Source organism: Corylus avellana, chromosome ca5, assembly GCF_901000735.1.
Source record: "Corylus avellana chromosome ca5, CavTom2PMs-1.0".
In the NCBI taxonomy this organism is placed as follows: domain Eukaryota; kingdom Viridiplantae; phylum Streptophyta; class Magnoliopsida; order Fagales; family Betulaceae; genus Corylus; species Corylus avellana.
Genome location: NC_081545.1, coordinates 13,668,445 through 13,692,067, shown reverse-complemented (window position 1 = coordinate 13,692,067; position 23,623 = coordinate 13,668,445). Strand labels below are relative to the sequence as shown.

Genomic DNA, 23,623 nt, shown 5'->3' with positions numbered 1-23,623 from the left:
CAATGGTCGGGGCACCAGCATTATATTACAAGTCCCTCGAGACAGCGTCAACCCTGTTGAGAATGGGTAATATTTTGGGTAGACCATACATGACAGTTACGACCTATTAAAGCATTAGTTTTTCTGCCTTAAAATTGAAAGGTGATTGCCGCTGGAATTACACCTACTTATTATACTACTACCATACATTTATAGTTGTATGGCAGTAATATGGAAATCTACTAAATATCATTTATCTCTTTTAAAAGTTTGAAAAATTGATTTATGTGTAAGGCAACACATTAATTTTAAGTTTGAAAGTTGGCTTACGTGAAGAGGAAAAAAAATGCATATTAATCACCATATAAGGGCACTTATCTATTTTAGAGTGGGCGCAATGGCCAACAGAGTAATAATTACGCATAGATTACTTAAATTTTTAAGAAAGTGGGGCGTTTACCCCCTCTCATCCCCTACTATCTCCGCTACTACCTATGAGTCAGGAGAGTTCATTGAATGCTTAAAGGGGGGGAAAAATAGTTTATTGGAAACCTATTAGCTACGTTTGGCAAAGGAAAGCCTCGCACTATAGCTGGAACGGCACTGTTCCAACTACAGTGCGGGGCTGACATTTGGCCAGCTTTTTCATTTTTTTTTTAATTTTTTTTTTAATTTTTTTTTAAAAAACGTAGGGAGATGGACAGAACAGCCAGTTAAATGGGTGTTTTGACTATTTGCTGGTGGTCGAAGTTAATTTCTGCCGACACGAATAAGGAACCGCCAACCTTGGCTCAGGGTGATCGGCAGAGATTTACTAGGTTTGTGCTCACCCCACCGCATGGGGTGGCCGCAAACTACCTCAAATTTCAGTGGTCCGCCACCCCCAAATGCACCGACCTTTTTTTTTTTAGCTGCTGGGTATTCCACTCCACCTTGGCCACCGGGTGGTTCTACTACCCTGACCGGGCCAGGGGTGGCCGAGCCACCCCTGACTAAATGGGTGGTCCGCTACCCTATTTGGCCAGATGGGGTGGCTGGAACCACCCCAGCGTTTTCCTGCCTCCTTTTTTTTTTTTTTAATATCTTTCTTAAAAAAAAGAAAAAAAAAATTTAAGCTGAAAAATAGAAAAAGTCGGCCATGTGTCAGCCCCGCACTGTAGCTGGAACAGTACAGTGCGGGGCTTTCCCTTGCCAAACATAGCTATTATTTTGGGGAATGATTTTTAAGAGAGTACGGGGGCGTTTGCCTCCTCTCATCCCCTACTAGCTAGCTCTGATACTACCTATGAGTCGTGAGAGTTCATTGGATACTTAAGAGTAAAAACAAAAAATTAAAAAAAAAAAAAATGTTTATTGGACACCTATTGTTTTGGGGAATGATAAAAATTCAAGGCTTCATTGTTTTGGACTTGTACATTCATTTTAGCGTATTCACCATTTCAATCTAAACTACTTTTTCTTCGGTATTCAACTTTCTTTATCTTTTTCCATACCATTTAATTATTTTTTATTTTTCAACTTTTTTTCTTCTTTTTTTATTTTTAATTTTTTTTACAACTTAGTTATCCTCTATTCTTTCCTTGGAGGTGGTTGGTGGAGCCCATGGCGTGGACGACAATGTTGGAGAAGGAACCCTAGTTGAAACTTTTGTCCTAGATGTGAACACAGAGAGAGAGGCGAGGTTGCAGTCTCTTCTAGTATGGACTGATATTGTGAGCTATGGCATCTTACATTGGATGAAAAATAGCCTCTTGGCTAGTTTGTGTAACCTTTGCTTGAGTGCTGTCGTGTACCATTTATGGTGGCATAGAAATTCTATTAGACATGGTAGTTCCTTAAGATCTAAAGAACAAATTTTGAAGGATATGGTTTGGGATATTAAACATAGGCTTAGATGGAAAGGGAGTTTTTGTAAATTGAATGTAAATATTGAGCTTTCTTATAGCTTGGGAGCTTGATTTAGATATCTTGCATTGATGGTTTTCCCTTTTATTTTGGGGAGTTTGTTTGCTGGTGAGGTTGGGGGCTTTTCTTCTTGTATTGTTGGTGTTCTAGCATTTTGCTAGAAGTATGGATGTATTTTTATTTTTTTATTTTTTCTTCTTGTCTTCTTGTGGTTAATGAAATATTTCATTCATAAAAAAAAATAATAATAAAATAAATAAATAAATGCTTCATATTGTGCCACCCCTCTTTATAGTAGTAGTATGTAGGGAAGGTGTTGGAGGAGGTTTCTTAGAATTTCTCTAAATTTAGGGTTCAAATAGAGTTTAGAAAAACAGCTGATAATACTCTTAAGAAATTAGTCATTAGATGAACAATTACCTCTTTATAGTTATTATTACTCTGAACTAGGGACAGATTTAAGGGGGCTGGTGGGGGCCATGACCAGCCCCCACCTCTAAAAAATAAATTTAAATTTGTTAAAAAATAAAAATAAAAAAATAAAAAAATTTTACGGCCCTTAAAATTGAACTTCTAGTTGCGTCCATACTCTAAACAGTATGATCTTCTTGTACTCTCCTGACTCACAACTGGCCTTTTTTGATTTATTTTTATCGATGGAAGTTGAATAAATCTATACGAGTAACACAAAACGTCTCATTTGTGTCATCTCAAAATAAATTTAACTTTTAAAATTATCATTGAATTTGTAATAAATTTTTTTGTACTTTGATTTGTCGATAATTTTCAAATTCACATTAATTTTTTTAAAATGCGAGAAATACTAAATAATACCATCAATGCCTCTAACCTCAATTACATGTGTCTCCCCAACCATCAAAATCAATAACGTTCCCTAACGACGAATTACCCTTAAGAAAAAATTCCTTTTAAAAAACTAAAAACTTCTAGAAAAAACCTAAAACTAACCAAAAAAAAAAAAATCCAAACGTTGGCCAATTTTTATTTTTTTTCTTAAATCAATTTTATAAGAAATTTTTTAAAAAAATTTCAATTCTTTTTTTTTTTTTTTTATAAAAATTGAATTTTTTTTTTAATTTTATTTAAATAATTTACGTTTAAAAAAATAATAAATTTTTCGTTTAATAAAATGAAATTTTTTGTTTTTTAAAACAAAATAAAAAAAAATAGTTTTTTAAAAAATAAAAAATAAAAATTTTCGTTTTAAAAAAAAATAAAATAAAAATTTTTGTAAAAAAAAAATATATTATTTTTAAATTAAAATTTTTTCCTTTTTTTTATAGAAAATCATTTTTTTTTTGAATTTATATGGATATTTTTGTCTTAATGAGAAATCTACAGGGACATTTTTGTCTTATTGCTAGTCTTGAGGGGGGGCATTGACAATGTTTTGGTAGTTTGGAGGGGACATTGTTACAATTGAAAATTTAGGGGGGACATTGTCAATTGGGTGGTAGTTTGAGGAGGGTATGTGGACTTTACCAAAAAAAAAATGATTAGTATTACTTTCACATTATTATAATAGTGATTGATGCCAAGATTTGTGTGGACAAAAAACTAGCAAATCAGCGGCTAACTCCAATCAGCAAATAAGAGATTCATCCTAAACTTCTGGAATTTTTTTTTTTTTTTTTAGTTACATTTTGAAAGCTTCATGAGATATTAGTAAGGAGCACAATTTAATGAGAACGGGAAATTAGCACAGAAAGTCTCCTGCTTTGACTCAGAGCCACCAAACTCGAGTCTTTATTGACAGAGAACAATTTTTTTCCAAATCAATTAAAATTATTTCTTCATGGACAGCTCCACTTTTTACGCTATTAGTAGACCAATTAAATAATTAGAAAGTTCAAACATTACCAAGAAAACTGTTTAGATTTCCATTCTTCTGTCAGCCAGAAGTTCAAAATGGAATATAATTGGCCAAATGTGAGATAAATAAGAAAAACTAATTTTATTACACCTTCGACTTTGAGGCTTTTTTTTTTTTTTTAGTTGAAATGAAAGTGCTGGTGCTATGGAATTCTTGACCAAAAGATGAGACTCAGGAATTTCTAGACACTTCAAATTGTCCGGTCATAAACACTAAACTAACTTGCTCATTCATAGGGTTAAAAAAATGTGTCACCATTTAATGAGATTTATTTTTTAAAAAATTATGGAATGGCGATACATCACTTGAGAACCCACTTCTAAAAGTAAATAAATAAATAGTAAATGTAGTATTTCTCATGGGGTTACTCTCTTTATGAAAAAAAAGGAAAAGGGAAAACCATCACTTTTATTAATGTTGGGTAACGGATCGGCCACAAAAAGCTCAACGGACCTCCAGGCCTGTTGAAAAAAACAAGCCCACTAAAGACAGGCCTAAGACTAGACATAGCTAGCCACCGAGGGTACAATAGTCCTTCCACCGAGGGTACAATAGTCCTTTGGCAAGTGAAAGAAGCCCACATCCATTAATGAACGTGGGATATTCTCGACATCCAAGCAAAGTCCCACGTTCAACAGAACGTGTCTAGCTGTCAGCACCAAACAGAGCCACGTATGCCCGAGAATAAGTCGGGAGCCCACGTCCAAAGGCAAGTGTGGCCAAGCTACCCACTAACGTACTCCACGATCTCATGATCATGGAGTAACCCACAACCCACGACCATCTTCGCCAGCATTGCGCATCGTGATTCCTCGAGAACGTGGGGCCAAGAATCAGGGAACACTAATCGCTACTTGATGCCTATAAAAGGAAAGCTCCAACCCAATATTCGGGTAATCACTCTTAAGCTCTCTTTCTCTCAAATCACTTACTGACTTAGGCATCAGAGCTATCCCTCATCGGCACACCCCGGCATCTCTTATCCTATTTTCCCTCTTTTGTAGGTCAACGACTCCTCGGATTCTATGCAAAGTCACTCCTCGGAAAACTGTCTTCAACAGTTTGGTGCCGTCTATGGGAAACCTGATTATCATCAGTTCTTATATACAAAATTGCTTCATTGGAAGATCATATGAAGCGTATGTCAGAGACTATGGATGTAACGACCCAAGGAGAAGAGCTACCCACATCTACGATATCACCCCAAAATGACTAGTCAATTTGAAGCTTTTCTAGAATTCATTATAAAGCCTAGTTTCACCTAGTAACTAGGCAATGTGGGACTTAACACTCATGACTATCTTTATAAACTATCCACTTTATGTAGGCTTTTTTCTCATCTTCCCAATATGGGATCAGGGTGGTACAATGGAGGCCCATAAGAAGTAGAATGAAGATCTCACTTCCGACTCACGATGAGAGGGGATCGGTAACGTGAAGAAAGGCGCAAAGGGAAGCGAGTAGAAGATGATAGAGAAAGTTCTGCTCAAGACGACCATGAAACAACCGTTCAAGGTGGTTCTCACCATGAGAGGCATCATGAGACCACCAATCTTGATGATGAAGTGAGAGATTTGAAGCTAAAGTATGCGGAGATGGCTCGGGAAATAGCTCAAGGAGGAGAAGACCGATCGATCATGGAGGATCTGATGCAAAACACGAATTTGCCGTTTACTGATTGGGTAGTAAGGTTTCCTCTGCCCGAGAAGTTTAAAGTCCCATGTGTCGACACATATAATGGGAGTGGAGATCCGACCGATCATATAGAAAGCTTCCGAGCTCATCTTGTTCTCCATGACACTCTCGAGGAGATCGCATGCCGAGTCTTCCTTTTAACCTTGAAGGGAGATGCCAGAGAATGGTTCGGTAAACTGCTTCCCAAGTTCGTAGGACGCCAGCTCTTAACTCAATTTCTGGCAATCTGGAAATTGAAGAAGTCACCTACCTACTTGTTGACCCTTATGCAAGGGAAGAATGAGTCATTGAATGACTATATGATCAAGTTCAACGAGGAAAAGCTGAGTGTAGAAAGCCTGAAGGAAGAAATGGTGCTATCTGCTTAATGAACGAAATCAGAATCGAAGGGAAACTGATGGCCGAGTTAGCTCGAAGATGTACTTTAATCACTCTTCGTCAATTTATGAACAAAGCCGAAGAGTTCATAAACCAGGAGGAAACCATCAGTGCCCTGATGAAGTCAAAGGGACAAACAGATCAAGGTGAGGCTAGTAGTAGCGAGAAGATAGCCGGGGATTCCAGAAAGAAAAGGGAGTTTCAGGGAACTTGCTACAAAAGCCTGAAGAGATCCTCGAAGAAAGCAGCAAACTCGTTTTATCAATGTGAACAAAAATTGACTCCACTAAATACAAGTGTAACCGAGGTATTCATGGAGATCAAGAGAGGTCCAGAGTTTTGATGGCCACCAAGAATGAAGGCTCCACCTCAAAAGCGTAATGACCAAATATTTTGTGACTATCGCAATGACCACGGTCACACAACGGAGGAATCCATATCTTTGCGGTTGGACATAGAAAATTTCAACTAGAATGGAAGATTGGTGAGATTCTTAGCTGGAGAAAGAAGAGGGATAGAAACACTCGGGAGAATCAGCCTCTTGTGTTGTAGGCACAAAATGAAGGTTCTAGGCCGGGACGTGGTGAGCAAAGGCGAAGGCGAGATGAGCCGAGGGGTGGTCCGGGTGACCAGCAGAACCCTTAGAATCAAGATGTGATTGCTGAGACCCACACCATCTCGAGAGGATTAGCTATTGGAGGAGAATCTAATTCCGCCAGGATGGCCCATGCCCGAAGAGTAAATGTCGAGGAGATCCTTCTTCTTGAAAGGCCTTCGAAAGCCCTAAAGAAAGCGTCATTGACTCTGTCATTCTCCGAGGAGGATGAAGTAGGAGTCTCAATGCCCTACGATGACGCTTTGGTGGTGATAATGACGGTGGCCAACCATGGTATTCATTGGATCCTAGTAGATAGTGGGAGCTTGGCCAATAATATTTTGTATTGGCTCATATTCAAGCAGATGAACATTGATCGAGAAAGGATCAAGCCATTCGTATCACCACTGGTTGACTTTGCCTAAGAGAAAAGGTTCAACCAATCGGGTTTATTTCCCTTCCAGTCACAGTAGGAACAACCCCCAAGCAAGCAACCATAATGGTGGACTTTCTCATGGTCGATCAACCATCTGCCTACAACGCCATCATGGGGTATCCATCGTTGAATAAGTTGAAGGCTGTAACTTAGACTTATCACCTGAAGATGAAATTCCCAATCAACAAATGGATTGGAGAAATTAGAGGTGATCAAGTGGTTACGAGGAAGTGCTATAGCACGTCATTGAAGAAACCCTATGGGTCTGCTGATTTGACCATCAGTAAAGTGTGTAGCAAGATAGAAGGTGAACCGAAGGGTGAGCCAGCCGAAGCTGGAGGAAGTTCTGATGGGGGAAGGCAAAGTTGTGAAGATTGGCTCACAACTAACCCCTAAAATCCGAGAAGGCTTGGTCAGTTTTCTTCGGAAAAACATAGAGGGGTTTGCGTGGACACATGAAGACATGCCTGGAATCAGCCCAAAAGAAATTGTTCACCAGTTGAACGTGGATTCAGCTATGAAACCGGTAAAGCAAAAGAGGAAGAAGTTCACTCTTGAGTGAAACATGGCCATCGCAGAAGAGGTGGAAAATTTGCTTGAGGTAAGGTTCATCGAAGAAGTGTATTATCCAAATTGGTTGGCCAATGTAGTATTAGTCAAGAATTCAAATGGGAAATGGAGGATGCGTGTAGACTTCACCGACCTGAACAAGGCTTGCCAGAAAAGCACCTTTCCATTAACGCAAATTGATTCATTGGTGGATTCAACAGCTGGGTATGGGCTGCTCAGCTTCATGGATGCTTTTTCTGGTTACAATCAAATTTACTTGCATGAAGCTGACCGAAAGAAGACCGCCTTCATCATTGACAGAGGCTTGTACTGCTACAAGGTTATGCCATTCGGTCTAAAGAACGCAGGGGCCACATATCAATTGCTGGTGAACAAGATGTTCAAGGAGGTGATCGGGAGGAACATGAAAGTCTATGTTGATGACATGTTGGTCAAAAGTGTACTACCTCTCAACCACTCGGACGATCTGCAAGAAACATTCAAGACGTTGAAGCAATATGGCATGAAGTTGAATCATGCCAAGCGTGCATTCGGGCTTTCATCAGGGATGTTTCTCAGTTACATGGTGTCAAACCGAGGTATCGAAGCCAATCCCGAAAAGGTACAAGTGCTTCGAAAGCTAGATCTGTCTAAAAGATTAGCAAATTGGGCAATTGAACTTGGGGAGTTCGACGTTGAATATATCCCTCGGAACACCATCAAAGGCCAAGTCCTCGCAGATTTTTTGACAGAATTCACTAACGTGCCAGAATCATCAGAATGACCAAGGGATGATGTATGGGTGATCTATGTGGATGGGTCATCCACAAAGAAGAATGGAGGAGCAGGAGTGGTGTTAATCACAACAGATGGGGAAGAGTTGTGTAGCTCTTTGAAGTTAGATTTCAAAACTACCAACAACGAGGCCGAGTACGAATCAATCCTGGCAGGGATAAGCTTAGCTCGAGAGATGGGAGCCGAGTTCATGGAGCTACGAAGTGATTCCCAAGTGATCGTCAGACACATCTGAGGAGAATTCGATGCTTGGGGTGTAAAAATGAAGTTGTACTTATCCAAAGTACAAGACATGCAAAAATGTTTCAAACAATTCTGCATAATCAAAATTCTGAGATAAGAAAAACGAAAAGGTTGATCAGTTAACAAGATTACGGTCGGCTACTGACAGCAAAATTGAAGAGTCCGAGGAAAATGTTCAGATTCTACACCAATTGGCTATAACCGAGGAGATATCCACTCTGACGTTGGAAGTAATGCCAGCATGCGCGGCTGAAATAGTGGACTACCTGGAGAAAGGAACTCTTCCGACCGGCCGTAAAAAGGCAGTGCAGCTGAGAATTAAAGTGACCCGGTTTACTATGGTGAATGGAACTTTCTACAAGAGAGGTTTCATGTTACCTCTCCTCAAGTGCATCTCCAAAGAGGAAGGAGATTACGTACTTCGTGAGATCCAAGATGGAATATGTGGGAGTCACTCGGGAGCAAGGGTGCTAGCCCACAAAGCCGTAAGAGTTGGCTTCTACTGGTTGAACATGAGTTGGGATTCGATGCGAACGGTTAAGAATTATGACAACTATCAATGTTTTGCAAATGTATCCAAACAACCTCCCGAGGAATTGAGCTCCATTTCCTCACTATGGACCTCCTCACAATGGGGGGTAGATATAGTAGGACCGTTACCCCGAGGAAAGGGGGGTGTTCGGTTTGCAGTGGTGGCTGTGGATTCTTTCACCAAATGGGCAGAGGTAGAGGCCTTGGTGAATATTACGGCCAAATGTATAGAGAAATTCCTATGGAAGAATGTGGTTTGTCTGTATGGAATCCCGTACGCATTTGTCATCGACAACGGAAAGCAATTTGATTGCGACTCATTCCGAGAGTGGTGCGTAAAGCTCCATATCTGAAACTACTTCTCATCCCCGGGACATCTCCAAGCGAACGGGCTAGTACAAGCAGCAGACAAGACTATCTTCAAAATTTTGAAGAAATAACTCGGTGAGAGGGAAGGTGAATAGGCCGAAGATCTCCTAGAAGTTCTATGGGAGTATAGGACCACGAAAAGAACTCCTACCGACGAAACCCCTTATGCATTAGCCTTCAGGACAGAAGTGGTGATTCTAGCCATGGTTGGATTGGGTAGTTTCTAAGTAGAAGCTTTTCAGCCGAAAAACAATGACGAAGGCATCAGGCTGCACCTTGACTTGCTATAGGAGAGAAGGAATCAAGCCCAAGTAACCATGGCAACATATCAAGAGAAGGTGGCTCGGTACTTCAACCTGCAGGTCAAGCACTCAAGCTTCAAGCTGGGAGACTTGGTCTTGCGAAAAGCTACCATTGCCACCAAGTACCCAGCCGAGGGGATGCAAGCCCCAAATTGGGAAGGACCCTACAAAGTAGTTGGATGCCATAGAGCGGGAGCCTATCATCTTGAAGAAGAAGAAGGGAAAGTACTCTTGAGGCCATGGAACGCCGAGCATCTAAAAAAGTACTTTTCTTAAATTATTTGTTTCCATTTCAACATTTTAATATACTTTGATTTCCATTATAAAAGCATCACATCAATGGAAATGAGTCTTGTGAAATCATTGTTTGAAACAAATTATTCCGTGAATAAGAAGCCTCCAATGGCCCATTCTAGAACCTAACCCACAAGGAATGAGAAGCCTCAAGGGCGCATTCCAGGGAATTAGAAGCCACAAGGGCCCATTCCCGAAGTATCAAAATCTTTAAAGAACGAGAAGCCTCAAAGGCCCAATCCCAAAAGTTGGCTCCAATGAATGAGAAGCCGCAAGGGTCCATTCTCGGAATCAAAGAATCAGAAGCCTCAAAGGCCCATTCCGAGTATCAAAATTTTTGGGAATGAGAAGCCTCAAAGGCCCAATCCTGAAAGTTGACTCTGAAGAATGAGAAGCCACAAGGGTCAATTCTCGGAATCAGGGAATGAGAAGACTCAAGGGCCCATTTCGAGTATCAAAATCTTTCAGGAATGAGAAGCCTTAAAGGCGCGATCCCAAAAGTCGACTCCGAAGAATGAGAAGCCACAAGGGTCCATTCTCGGAATCAAGGAATAAGAAGCCTCAAAGGCCCATTCCGAGGAACGAGAAGCCTTAATGGCCCATTCCTGAGAAATCTCGAAGACCCGTCTTCAAAGGAAATAGTTGAAATTTAAAATCGAAGATGTACACAACAACAATGGTCAAGTTGTTAAAGCAAAAAGATTTTTCATTAATATTCAAAATATTTTACAATTCCTAATCTTTTGGTTCCGGAGCCTCCAAACTACCCGGGGTTACAGCATTACCCGTGGATACATTGGTTCCCAAGGATCTAGCAATTTCTGGCCTCGAGCCAAACTCAAGAATTCCCTTAGCATAAGGCATCTCCATTTAGCCCATACTAACAATTTTTTCTATTGCCGCACCATCTATAGGGAAGGTAGTAGGAGAAATTGTGTCGATATTTATGTGGGTCAAGGAGTTGTAGATTAAGTTCCTATATGTCTCAAAGCCTCAAGAGAATCCTCGGACCTAGGCACGATCCCGAATCCAAGCTGCAAAGGAAAGTTGCTAGAAGTAAGACCGAGCTTTGGCCTTATATTGGTGAAACTTCTTCTTGTAGTGCCAAAGATTCTTCTTGGCCTCAAATTCTTTGGTCTCGGCAGCCTTCTGCTTGGCAGCAAATTCTTCAACCCTTAGAAGCTGAGCTGAAGCCTCATCTTGTGCCTCCTTAGGCCTCAGAAGCCTCAAAACTTCTGCTCAGCTTCAATGAATTTCTCCTCCAACTACTCAAGCTCCTCCCGGAGGACCGAATGATCAACCTTGACTCCTCTAAATTTTTTATGAGGACTTCCGCCTCAGCTTCAAGGCTCCAAATCCGAGATTCAGCCTTGGTGGCTTGAGACCCCAATAGGGACTACCTCTATCCAGAAAGGAGCAACTCCTCATCCTGCCTGGCCAAAAGTCCCTGTAACCAAGCATTATTAGGCTCGAAAGCAGAAGTCAGGAGATGGTCTCGGAAGTCAGAGTAAATGCAAGCCGACTTTGCGATGTTTTGACAAAAAGACAAGTATGCCGAGAGGTTGTAAGGGACAAGTCCGATCAGAGCCATCAAGGGGTTCCCCAAGATGTTTTTGCCTAATTCGGACAGAGGAGCTCCAATGCTTCAACTTGTTGAAGCCTTTCCACCAATTGGGATGCCCGTTGGCTCAGTGGGTTCATTTGGCAGGTTCACCTCGGCTGGGATGCTCACTTCAGAAACATGTGCTTCATTTTGCAAAGAAGTGTCACTGGCAGCCTCGGGTTCCTGGGACAAGTTGAGAATAGGATTAGTGGTGGCTCCTAAAGGCAAGATTAGAAGAACCTCTGGGTTGCCAATTCAGGAATCTCCGAGGTATGTGGTTCCGAGGTTTCTACAACCATCGGTTCAAAAATATCAGTAACTTCGAGAACGGCTTCATCCTTTGGCAAAGAAGCAGCCTTAGGAAGATCCTCGTCATCTGTTACGATAATTACCCGCCTAAATTAATAGGAAAATAATTGGTAAGTTTTACTTGTAAGTGCACATGATCAAATGATAGTATAGTTAGGCAAATACGAGATCATTCCCACGAGAATTATTGATTTTGCTTAAAATTGATTTTGCAATTTAAATATCAGAATTGTCACGAATTGAAATATTGAAAAGAGATATATGACATCCACCACTAATCAGACTAACTAAAATTACAATATGCCAATGTTTCAATCATACAGGTATATTTAATGCTTGTCAACTTAAGGGCATGGTATCTACTCCTTAAGTTATTTATTTTCCTAAGCAACGAATTAGGCATGTTATACACTCTAATTCTTTTATTCCCTAAAGGATTTAGCATGGTATCTACTAAGTTGTTCTTTAGGAAAACATAAATCTATGGAAATCGACAAACACATGAAGCCTAAGGCATGATATCTACTCCTAGTTTCCCATGTTGATTAAGCTAGGAACCCGTGATGAGGTTCTTTTGTTACTTTATTAAGCCCAAGATTCGGTCATCCAAATTGACTTAATTAACAAATCCATGTTATATACATATGAGGAATTCAATAACCCAGAAATTAATCAATTTAAATAAACCAAAATAAGATTGAAACAAAGGCGTTATATTGAAATCCTAAAAAAACATGATTAGGGCTTCAATCTAGCCCCTAACAAAAGGTTTAGCTATACATAATTAAAATAAACTAAAAAGAAAATGAAAAGAAGAAACCAAAAAACAACTCTTGGAAGTAGCTCCAAAGTCTCCTCTCTAGAATTGTATGTCTAATTGTGAGGCTTAGAGGTCTATTTATAGGCTTAGGAAAACACTAGAGGCTCTAGAAAACCTAATAAACTCAGAAGTCAATCTCCTAATTCAACTAAGGAATTGAAAACCCAATCTGAAGTGAAATGGGCTTTTGCCACATCTAGGTGCCCTGAGTACGCTCTATCCCGAGGGGTTGATCGCTGGTGTGCGCTCAACCCTGCTTCTGGTGAGCGCGATCGTTGCTACGCTCGCTCCACTGGCTTGGGCACTCAAGCACTGATGCGCTTGAGCCTAAGTTGGCCTGCAATCGATCCTATAGCTCTAAGTTTTCCCAAATTGCCCTTTAAGCTTATAACTTTCCAGAATTGCTTCCTTTTCTTCAAAAACCTAGAAAAACATTGAAAACACAAAAAGGAAACGAAACATAACAAAATAACAAGACTAAGATATTAACATATGTAAATTAAGGGGCTAAAAATAAATTTTTTAGCACTTATCATCATCAGAATGGATCAAGATCGGTTCTGGCTGAGCAGAGACCACCTTTGGGCTATTAGCGAGGCGAGCAGCCACTTGTTCAAGGATGTGATCCACATCCTCATTAGAGTCTTCTTCCCATTCAGAAGAAGATGGAGTCATCGGTTCGCCAGCAACCAAGGCAATTGGCAAATTAATGATCGGCCAAGTTGTCAACGGTTTATTTGGGATCGGTTTGATCTCGTGTAATTTTTCACAATTTTCAACCGTCCGAGGCTTCGGCATGGTGAAATCCCCTGCCATTTCATTGAAGACCCTAGTGAATGAGTCTTGAGGGTTCTCTAGTCTCAAGGCACCCGAGCGAGCCTCGGATTTCTTCCTCTTTAGCCCCGACTCATTGGGCTTGTCAGCAACTCGCTCCATCAGCTTCTCGAGCTGTTCGGTCCTCTTGGGAGAGGCCAACTTTAGTTTGGGCACATTGGGCGCCGGATTTTGAGCCCGCACAGGTACAAGTGGGTGACCCTCGGTCACCTTGCCTTTGCCCTTTTTCAGTAGCAGTCCTTTTCAAAGGCTCGGCAACTGCCTTCTTTGAAGCCTCGACACTGGTTCTTTTCTGAGCCTGAGTAATTCTTCCCGACTGATCAACTGGGGAGTACACCAGGTATTTCTCCAAGTTGGAGTCGTCGGTAGCGAAGAAGCCGAAGTCCAATTGGTCATAATTCCTCTTGTCCCGAGCAAAGACTAGGATCTTCACCACTAGGTCCTCCTCCTCGTCGGTCAGATTGGGATGTTTATACACTAAAAAAAAAAAAACACAAAGTTTGTCAGGTGCAAGGTAAACAACATATGTGCAATATAAAGCTAGTTTCAACAAGGGTTACCTTCATCGGACAAAATGTTGGTTTTCCGAGGAACGTTCGTGTTGTGTCAAATACCCACCTAAATTAATAGGCAAATACTTGGTATGTTTTACTCGCAAGTGCACAAGATCAAACGATCGAGGCTGTTGCTTGAGCACACGAGCGCACGCCTTGCGCTCATCTGGTTCTCTTGCATGTAGTGCCCTCAATCGCAGGTCTCCTGCGATTAATCGCACTACCAGAGCCTTCAGCTTTTCTCAAATTTGCTCTTTAAGCTCAATACTTTCAGGTTTTCTTCCTTTTCTTGCAAAGGCCTACAAAGACACATAAAATACAGAAAATGAATAAAATGGCATAAACTAACAACACTAAGGAATTAACACATATAAGTTTAAGGGCTAAAATATAAATATTTTGGCAATTAACAGCTTGCACCACCTCGAAATGAGAAAACTACCATTCTCCGGAAGCAAAAAAGTAGTTCTCCTTCCAATTCTTGTTGTTGGAGAAAGTAGGCTTCAAATGGATCATCTTCATCTTCTCCCGAACTTGGAAGGTAAAGATAACATCGGACTTTCGGTTCTTGGGGATTTGGTAAATCCTAAGAAATTCCTGAGCCGTCATAAGATGCTCATCCTTGAGGACGAGGGCCTTAGGGCATTGCAAGCAAAAAAGCATCTCTAGGCATTGGGAGCGATCTGATGCGGAGCCAAGTTTAGATGGCGCAACACATCTTGAACAACCCTCGGGAAGAGCAGCCTAAGCCTAGCCCTAAACATTACCTCGTACAGGCAAACTTCATGCACATCTTCTTGAAGAACGGCCCCGTTCTGACCTTTGTCGAACCGAAGATTCACTGATGGGGGGATGAAGCAATTTCCCTTAATCCAACTTTCGGCGGCCGAAGTAAGAGCCGACTACGAGAGGACCAAATATGAATCACCCATATCATCAGAGTCCGACCCGTCGTTACAGCCCATGATGTAGAGAAGGCTCGGGACAAGCAGACGAGGAATGCATGGGTAACCTCCTTGAATTAGAAGGTGGGTGACACTAAGCCAAAGGTGAATGACTGCAGGTTCGATTAAAGGAAGAAGAAAATGAAGGTAATCAAGAACTGGACTATTAGGGCCGATGAAAGGCTCGGCAGAAGGTATAGACTCAACCGAACCCTAAGAAACACTACTCTTAAAAAGTAGTATTGGGAAAAAGAAGAAGAATGGAGGCAAGCTAGGGAGAGAGAAACAAAAATTTGCAGAAAGTTTTGAGAAAACGGGAATGGAGGACGAGTGAAAGTGGAAAAGAAAGGGCTAAGGGTTCCTTTTATAGTGGCCATGGGGAAGAGGCATTTGAGTGCACCGAAGTGGTGGCACACGCAACCCTAGGGTTACACCTTGAGAACATGCATCGAAGTGACTCATCTCAAACGACGTGCCCCACCGAGCCACGCGATGGTTGACACCTAGCAGCCGCAACTGCCATCATACGTTGCCCAACATGTGGCAACAACCTCGAGAAGCAAAATCTAACAAATGAGTTGTCCATCATTCGGGAAGACCAACGATCTAGAAGGCCGTTGGCTAGGAAAGACCAGCAGTCTCGAAGGTCGTTGGCTCAGGAAGTCCAATAGTCTCAAAGACTGTTGGCTTGAGAAATTCAATAAATTTAGCTCCAGAAATTCATTTCAAAAATTTTGAAATCTTGGAAAACCAATCCAAGAAAAATTCTTTTCTCGAGGATAGATCGGGAACCGATCTATTCTGAAAGACAATAAATTTTCATAGTCACTCGGAGAAGGAAATTAGGGGGTAACTGTTTGGTAATAGATAGGCCATAGAAAGCCCAATGGACCTCCAGGCCCACTGATAAATGCAAGCCCACTAAAGATAGGCCCAGGACGAGACATAGCCAACCACTAAGGGAACAATAGTCCTTCCTCCGAGGGTACAATAGTCCTTTGGCAAGTGAAGCAAGCCAACGTTCACTAATGAACGTGGGATATTCTCGACGTCCAAGCAAAGCCCCACGTTCAACAGAACATGGTCCAGCTGTTAGCACCAAACCGAGCCACGTGTGCTCGAGAATAAGTCGAAAGCCCACGCCCAAAAGGCAAGTGTGGCCAAGCCACCCACTAACACACTCCACGATCTCATGTTCGTAGAGTAACCCACAACCCATGATCCACTTCTCAAGTATTGCGCATAGTGAATCGTCGGGAACGTGGGATCGAGAATTGGCGAACACTAACCGTTACTTGATGCCTATAAAAGGGAACCTCCAACCTAGTATTTGGGTAATCACTCTCAAGCTATTCTTGCTCACTTGCTCTTCTTCTCTCAAATCACGTACTGACTTAAGCATCAGAGCTATCCCCTGCTGGCACACTTTGGTAGCTCTTATCCTATTTTCCCTCTTTTGTAGATCAATGACTCCTTAGATTCCATGCAAAGTCACTCCTCGAAAAACTGTCTTCAACAATTAAAACCAGTTTTGCCTAAGGAAAATGTAGTATTCTCATGGGGTTACACTCTTTTATTTGGCGACACATCACTTGCATTGATGGTTTTCTATCAAATAAGTTTTCACACCTTGAATAAGTTTTCAAATTCGAAAGATGGTGTCTTATATAACATAAAATCTAAAAAAGGAAAAATTTATAATCCATTTCAATTTCAAACATGTGCAAACAACCAGTCTCACAAATAAATATTTGATGCAAACAAAAATAAAATAAAGTAATGGGAAAAGTGTACATACTCTTTTCAAATTATTACTTAATTGACAATGTCTCTTCAAACTTTCAATTAGGACAATGTCATCCTCAAATTATCAAAAATTGCCAATATCTTCCTAAGACCAACAAAAAGACAAAAATAACCCTAAATTTGTCAATAAGACAAAAATATCCTTATAAATTCAAAATTGATAAAGATATTGTTTAAATTTACACTCCCATTTTTTTTTTTTTTTTTTTTGAATTTTAATTTTATTAAGGGTATTTTCATCATTTGGAGGACCTTGACAATTTTTGGTAGTTTTGTGGATTTTGTAACAATTGAAGTTTATTTTAATTTATTATTTTATTTTCTTTTCTTTTCTTTTCTTTTGTTTTTATTTTATTTTTATTTTTATTATTATTATTATTTTATTTTGACATTGTCACACAAGAGGAAGGAAAGGAGTGAGAAGAATTTGAACTAGTGACATCCACTTCATGAGGCGTGGTCCCCAGCCGATTGAGCTACTTGTTGGGACAAGAGACATTATCAATTAGATGATAATTTAAGCGAGTATGTGAACTTTATCCAAAAATAAAATAGGTAAATTCGATTTTCTAAGGGTGTGTTTGGGATTGCGATTTCGCAAAAATAAAATGTGTTTTTAAAAGATATCGGAAAACGTAAGGCGTTTGGCATTGCGATTTAAAAAATACTTAATTTAAAATAGGAAAAAAATCTGCAATTTTTATAAGCAGGTTAGGGGTGCTTATTTGAAAAGGAGCAAATTTAAATCAAAATCACGATTTCACATAACAAATATTGATAAAAAAATATTTTTAACATGTTTTACCAAACGCTTTTACGATTTTAAAAACGTTATTTTTAAAGTCGCACTTATTAAAACCACAATCCCAAACTAATCCTAAAATCATTCAAAATTCTTTACATGCCCGCCTTATTTTAGACTTTGTCCTTTCTCTGCTGTCCAATTCTTCTGGTGCTCTTGTTTTTTTGGGGGGGCATATTTTTAATAGATAAATTCACAACTATATAATTGAAAAATAAAATCACAATTTTCATCATTTTAGCGTGTAAAAAATTAATTATTACCAATAAAAATTATATATGTTTACATCCTAGAACAATAAACTTAAATTAATAATAAAACAGACCTGCTTTGTTTTTTCAATTACAGATTACGGCATCTCGAAAAGAGAAATATTTTCCTCATGTGATCAAGAAAATTGACGTACTTGGTTAATTTCTACATGAGTTACCACCACAACTTTCTCTTTTATTTATTTATTTATTTATTTAAAATAAATTCCTTTGTCAATTTACCTTTAAAATTAGCGGTTTATCATCTGCTACATATCTCTCATTAGACACATCTACTACAAGTGTCAAGTTATTCATAGAAAAAAAAAAAAAAAAAAAAACCCACAAAAACCAATTGATTTGACGCATGAAACTTAAAGACATACAATCTAAGAACCTAAAGGGCAATCTCACAATAACATTTGTTTTTTATGAATGATTTGGCACTTGCCGACATGACATTGCATTTGGGTGTTGATATGGACGTTAAAGTGTCAAATGAAACACACATGACAAATGAGAAACCGTTAATTTTAACAATAAAATGACAGGATGACCTATTTTAAACTTGTACAAAACTTAAGAATCGTATTCTTGAGATTAAAAACCCAATGACTAAATCAAAATCAATTGAAAACCTAAGGACTAAATATGATTTTACCCTTTATTTTGTCCATGGGGTTTTTCCCTCTCATAACTTTAACTTTGATTTAATTTATTGGAAAAAGTACACACATCCTCCTTAACCTATCAAACAATTTGTAATTTCCTTTTAAACTTTCAATTGAAGAAATGTTCATTTCAAATTATTAAAAAATTGTAACGAAAAAATGACAAAAATACCCTTATATATATATATATATATATATATATATATAAAGTTTTGAAAATACTAGGAAAAGAAGGGGAGTATGTATACTTTTTCTCAAATTTAAAATTTAGAAGAACATTGTAAATTGCCTGATAATTTAAGGAGTACTATGTGTATTTTTTTTCAAATTTAATTTTAGTGGTTCGACAAAATTAAACAATGGGAGTGTTTTGAGATGAAACTACTAGGAAAGGAGGGGAGAAGAAAATTTCATAGAAAGAAACTGCCGGAAGATGTAAGTCAAAAGTCAACCGTCAACATATTTGAAAAAAATGGAATTACCAGTTAATCACCCCCAAGCATTTCACACACAAATTAAGACTTAAAAACCCACAACGTAGGTACACACCTTTCTCACAGAACGCAACTTCTTATAAACCTCCTCTCATCTCCTCCCCCGTCACCGACACACGCCGTCGACGCCGACACAAAGCAACCATGTTCTCCTCTAACGTTCGCAATCTCGAAGATGACTCCCCCTATGGCTGGCCTGGCCGTCATGACAGGAACATAAACGATATAAATAGCAAGATCATGCTAACGGCGATCGGGTCATTGTCGCTGGTGATCGTCTTAGTCATCGCCTTACACGTATATGCCAGATGTGTGCTCCGGCGCCAAGCTCGCCGCCGAGCAGCGCTACGTCACCTGGGGTTAACCGTAGCTCATGCCCGCTCCGGCGAGCAACCCAACAGAGGGCTTGATCCAACAATCATCGCGTTGTTACCGGTATTTGTTTTCCGGCGCAAGGACGGAGAGGTCGACGACGCCACGTCGGCTACGGAGTGCGCGGTGTGTCTGAGCATGATAGAGAACGAAGAGATGGCGAGGTTGCTTCCGAATTGTAAGCATGTTTTTCATGCCGAGTGTATCGATAAGTGGCTGGGATCGCACTCCACGTGTCCGATTTGTCGAGCCGAGGCTGAGCCGGCGCCCCTGGTTCAGCCGGAGCGCCGTGAGGCGCCGGCTGGTCCAGCCGGTGGCTTTGCACCCACGGCTCCACCGCAAAGCGTTCCTGGATTTTCGTGCATGGAAGGGACATCGGACGGTGCAGAAAAGGTTAGTGGTTCGAGCTTACGATTAAACTCGTTCAAAAGGATTCTCACTGGGGAAAGATCATCATCAAGAAGAGTTCATTCTCGTGATGAAGACGACGTCGTTATAGAAGATTTAGAGAGACAATGATTAATTTTTTACTCTTTCGTTTTTCAAATAAAGCATATTTAATTTTTGTTTTCGATCCTAAGTACATATACAAACTTGGCTCTATTGCTTAGACGTGATTATCGGTAATTTGAGTAGATAATATAAAAGATTTTATTTAAAATTAATTTGCTCCAATACATTTTGAATTGTTTGACTGTTTATAAATTCTCACATTATTTGTAAAACTTGAGGGATTTTGAATTAGATTGTTTATTAATTTTTTTACTTGGTCTAAAGTAGATCTGTTAGTGTTAGGTAACCTACGAAAAATGATGTTAGTTGAAGCTACTAATATAAAAGGGGCCGGTGCATATATATTAGGTGCCTCCTCCTCTGAGAAATGATCAAGATTTAAATAGTGATTATTGGGATTCGTGTTGATATGCTCAAATAAAATTTTTAAAAATGAAAAAAGAAAGATTAAGGGAAGATAAAGTCAATTGCTGATCTGTTCTTTGAATATTCTAGATCTACTAAAAGGAAATAATTGGTGGCCAGGTGTACACATGGATTTAAGGTTCTTTATAAATTAACTTTGTCATTTTAACATCAAGAATAATTTCTTTTTTCTTTTTGTCAAAATAGTAGAAAATGACATTAATATATAGACATCAAATGTATGTACAAGAAAACTGTCATTTTTTTCTTTCTTTCTTTTATTATGGGGAAAAATTACACTTAACCCTGAAATGACTTTTTTTTTTTTCTTACTATTATTATTATTTTTTTAACTTAAACCACCAAACATTTAAAAAGCGACATCTGACATATCAAAGTTACTTCAAATACTTATATTACCCTTAAAATTATTTAATAAGTAAAAACAAAAAACAAAACAAAACTTTGCAATTCTTATTTAGCTTACTTATATACGAAAAAGATAATTATCGAGGAATTCTTTTAAAAGGGTATAATCTTATAACTAATTAGGTAATTCATAGACAGTTTACTCGGTTAGAATTATGGGATAAATACGAAAAAAAAAAAAGAAGCCCGGATGAACTACTATCAATTTTTCAAAAAGAATTGTGAATTGACATGTATGACACTTGAATTAATGAAAAAACAAACTTTGATCAAAATCTTCTAAAAATAACAAAAACCAAATTTACCTTTTCTGATTATCAATACTAAATTTAAATAATTAAATAATTAAAAAAAAGAGCGGAAGTGGGTGTTGGCGGCTACTCTATGGATTGGTTTTTTATTTAAGAATTTCATTTTTTTAAAAAAATATGTGAGATTTTTTTAAAAAATGACGTGTATTTATCCTTAGAATTACATAGGTAGTAGAGTTTTTTAGATGCCTTGGTATGCACGCAGAAGATTGACCAAATGAATATTCATAACAGTAACCTTTGACTCTTTACGCGGAAAGTTTTTATTCAAACTTTGACAAACCTAAACTCAGCCCATTAATTTGACTATTTTAGATTGGTTAGGCTAACGGTTATACTTTCTTTCTTTCCATTCTACCTTGTAACGCTTAGGAAAAAAAAAAAAAAAACACTTGGAAGAAATATATATTAAAAAAAATATTGACATTTGTATTGCGGTATAATATATTGGGTTAACTCTTATTTGGGTTAAATACCTAATACTCCTTGGATTTCTTGTTTTTTTTTTTTTTCTTAGAGTTTGATTTTTATCGTAAGAGATCTTTGTGATTTTGATAATAGATCAAATTAGTTCTTCCGTCAATGGACCGTTAGTTGACTTAACGGAAGTCCACGTAGACTAATTAAAAGTTGGCACTTGACATAAATGGCCACGTTATCAGTGATGACGTGGCACCTAATTAAATTTTTTATTTTTTATTTTTTAAAAAATGGGTGATTTCGGCCACCCCTTTGGGCACCAAGGGGATGGCTTGCCACCCATGCCAATTTTTTTTTTTTTGAAAATATATATATTTTTAATTTTTTTCTTTTTTTAAAAAAATAAAAATTTAATTAGGTGCCAAGTGTCAACTTTTAATTGGTCCACGTGAACTTTCGTTAAGTCAACTAATGGTCAGCTAACGGAATGACTAATTTGGTCTATTATCAAAACCACAGAAACCTCTTATGATAAAAATCAAATTACAAGAGAGAAAAAATAAAAAAACGAAACCCGATGAGGTATTAAGTATTTAACCCTTATTTTATTAAAAAGACATGTGAGAATTAAATGTTCTCACCACAAATCTTAGTTTAATTTAAAATTGAAAAAATTAAAAAAGAAAAAAAAATAAGAAAAGAAAAAAGCAAAAACTTTGTCCTCTCTAAATTATCAATAAGGTCAATCTTTCCTTGTTATTTTCTTTTGTTAAATTCTTTGTCATATTTTCAATAGTTTCATAAAGGATTCTTTCATTGATTCTTAAAAGAAAAAGATAAGATATATAAGTGATCTAAATTTGTTGTAATCAAGGCTTAACTTAGAAGTTTGACTTCACCTTCCGATGTAGCCATGTAGGAACATCGGCCTACAAACATGGGCCATGGCCATCGATGTGGGCACATCAAATTCTATTTTGCTTTAATTTTCTAAGGGGATAAAAAATCTTCTCTCTCTCTCTCTGTCTCTCTGAGATCCTATAGCTACTTTCTCTGTATTTTCAGCAACTAGACTATGGCCATCAGGCTTGGAAGGGGAAAAAAATTCATCAAACTGCGAAATAATTTGTAATGTCTCTTTAAACTATTAATTAAAGCAATGTATCCCCTCTCCAAACTATTAAAAAAAAAAAAATCAATGTACTCCATAAATTCTAAAAATGACAACTACAAAAAATTACCCTTAATAAAACATTGAAAAAAAAAAAAAAAATGGTGGGTCTTCACGCAAGACCCATGGCCATAGTAGGCTGCTTTTCTCGAATTTATTTGGGGTACTTTTATTATTTATTTGGGGTACATTTTTGTCTTTTTACCTGATAGAGCGAGTACAATGCAATTTCTTCCTAGTTTAAGATAAATATTACTTCGGCTGAAAGTTTAAGAATAACATTACAAATTAATTACATGGCAGTCGGAGAGGGTTTATGTACTTTTCTTATAAAAAAAAAAAAGTGGCACGAGCCTTCTACGTAGTTGTTGCACCGCGCACATGATAAACTTTTTCATTGAAGTACAAGAGCAATCCTCTGAAATGGCAAAAGTGTTTCAATTAAAATTGGTGTAAAATTTTCATCAAACAAATCAAACTTGAATTTAAAGCTAGTGCTTAGAGACGATTGAACCAACAAGTATTGCCTGTCGAAATTCATCCCCCAAATCCATATGAGTCATTTGATTAATTTAGGAAAATGTCATATTGAGCCCCTAGGTTTTTATCTGATTTGAATTTAGTCATTAAATTTCTAATTTTAAGAATATGGTCCTTAGGTTTTGTACAGATTTTAAAATAGGTCTCTCAATCACGTTTTCGTTAAAATGAATGGTTTGTCATATGTTACGTGTGTCTCAATTGACACGTCAGTATTCATATCAGCACTTAATATCTGTTGATACACAGTTTTCCAAAAGATGACGTGGCACGCTTGCCGAGCTTGAGTTGGACCAACACCCGAACAATTTAACTGCACAACAAAGAAGAAAGAAGGATCGAAGTGGCCGGGGGTGAGCCGGCGTGAGCACTCCGATGCCTAAGTCAGAATAGGAAAGGATAACAGTAA

General features: G+C 38.5%; 1 protein-coding gene and 1 pseudogene across 1 annotated transcript; one reads left to right on the top strand and one right to left on the bottom strand.

The window, feature by feature from the left end:
• LOC132181821 (cytidine deaminase 1-like) overlaps positions 1 to 4,574 on the bottom strand; it is a 37,101-nt pseudogene extending 32,527 nt beyond the window's left edge.
• A 14,563-nt stretch (positions 4,575 to 19,137) lies between these two features.
• On the top strand, positions 19,138 to 19,992 carry LOC132183116 (E3 ubiquitin-protein ligase ATL41-like). The gene has a single exon (XM_059596514.1). It carries the CDS (start codon positions 19,198 to 19,200, stop codon positions 19,942 to 19,944), a length of 747 nt encoding a protein of 248 aa, XP_059452497.1. The 5' UTR covers positions 19,138 to 19,197; the 3' UTR covers positions 19,945 to 19,992.
• The last annotated feature ends 3,631 nt before the right edge of the window (positions 19,993 to 23,623 follow it).

Excerpts from the sequence above, each read along its gene's own strand:
- LOC132183116 (XM_059596514.1), top strand. The coding sequence starts at position 19,198 with ATGTTCTCCTCTAACGTTCGCAATCTCGAAGATGACTCCCCCTATGGC.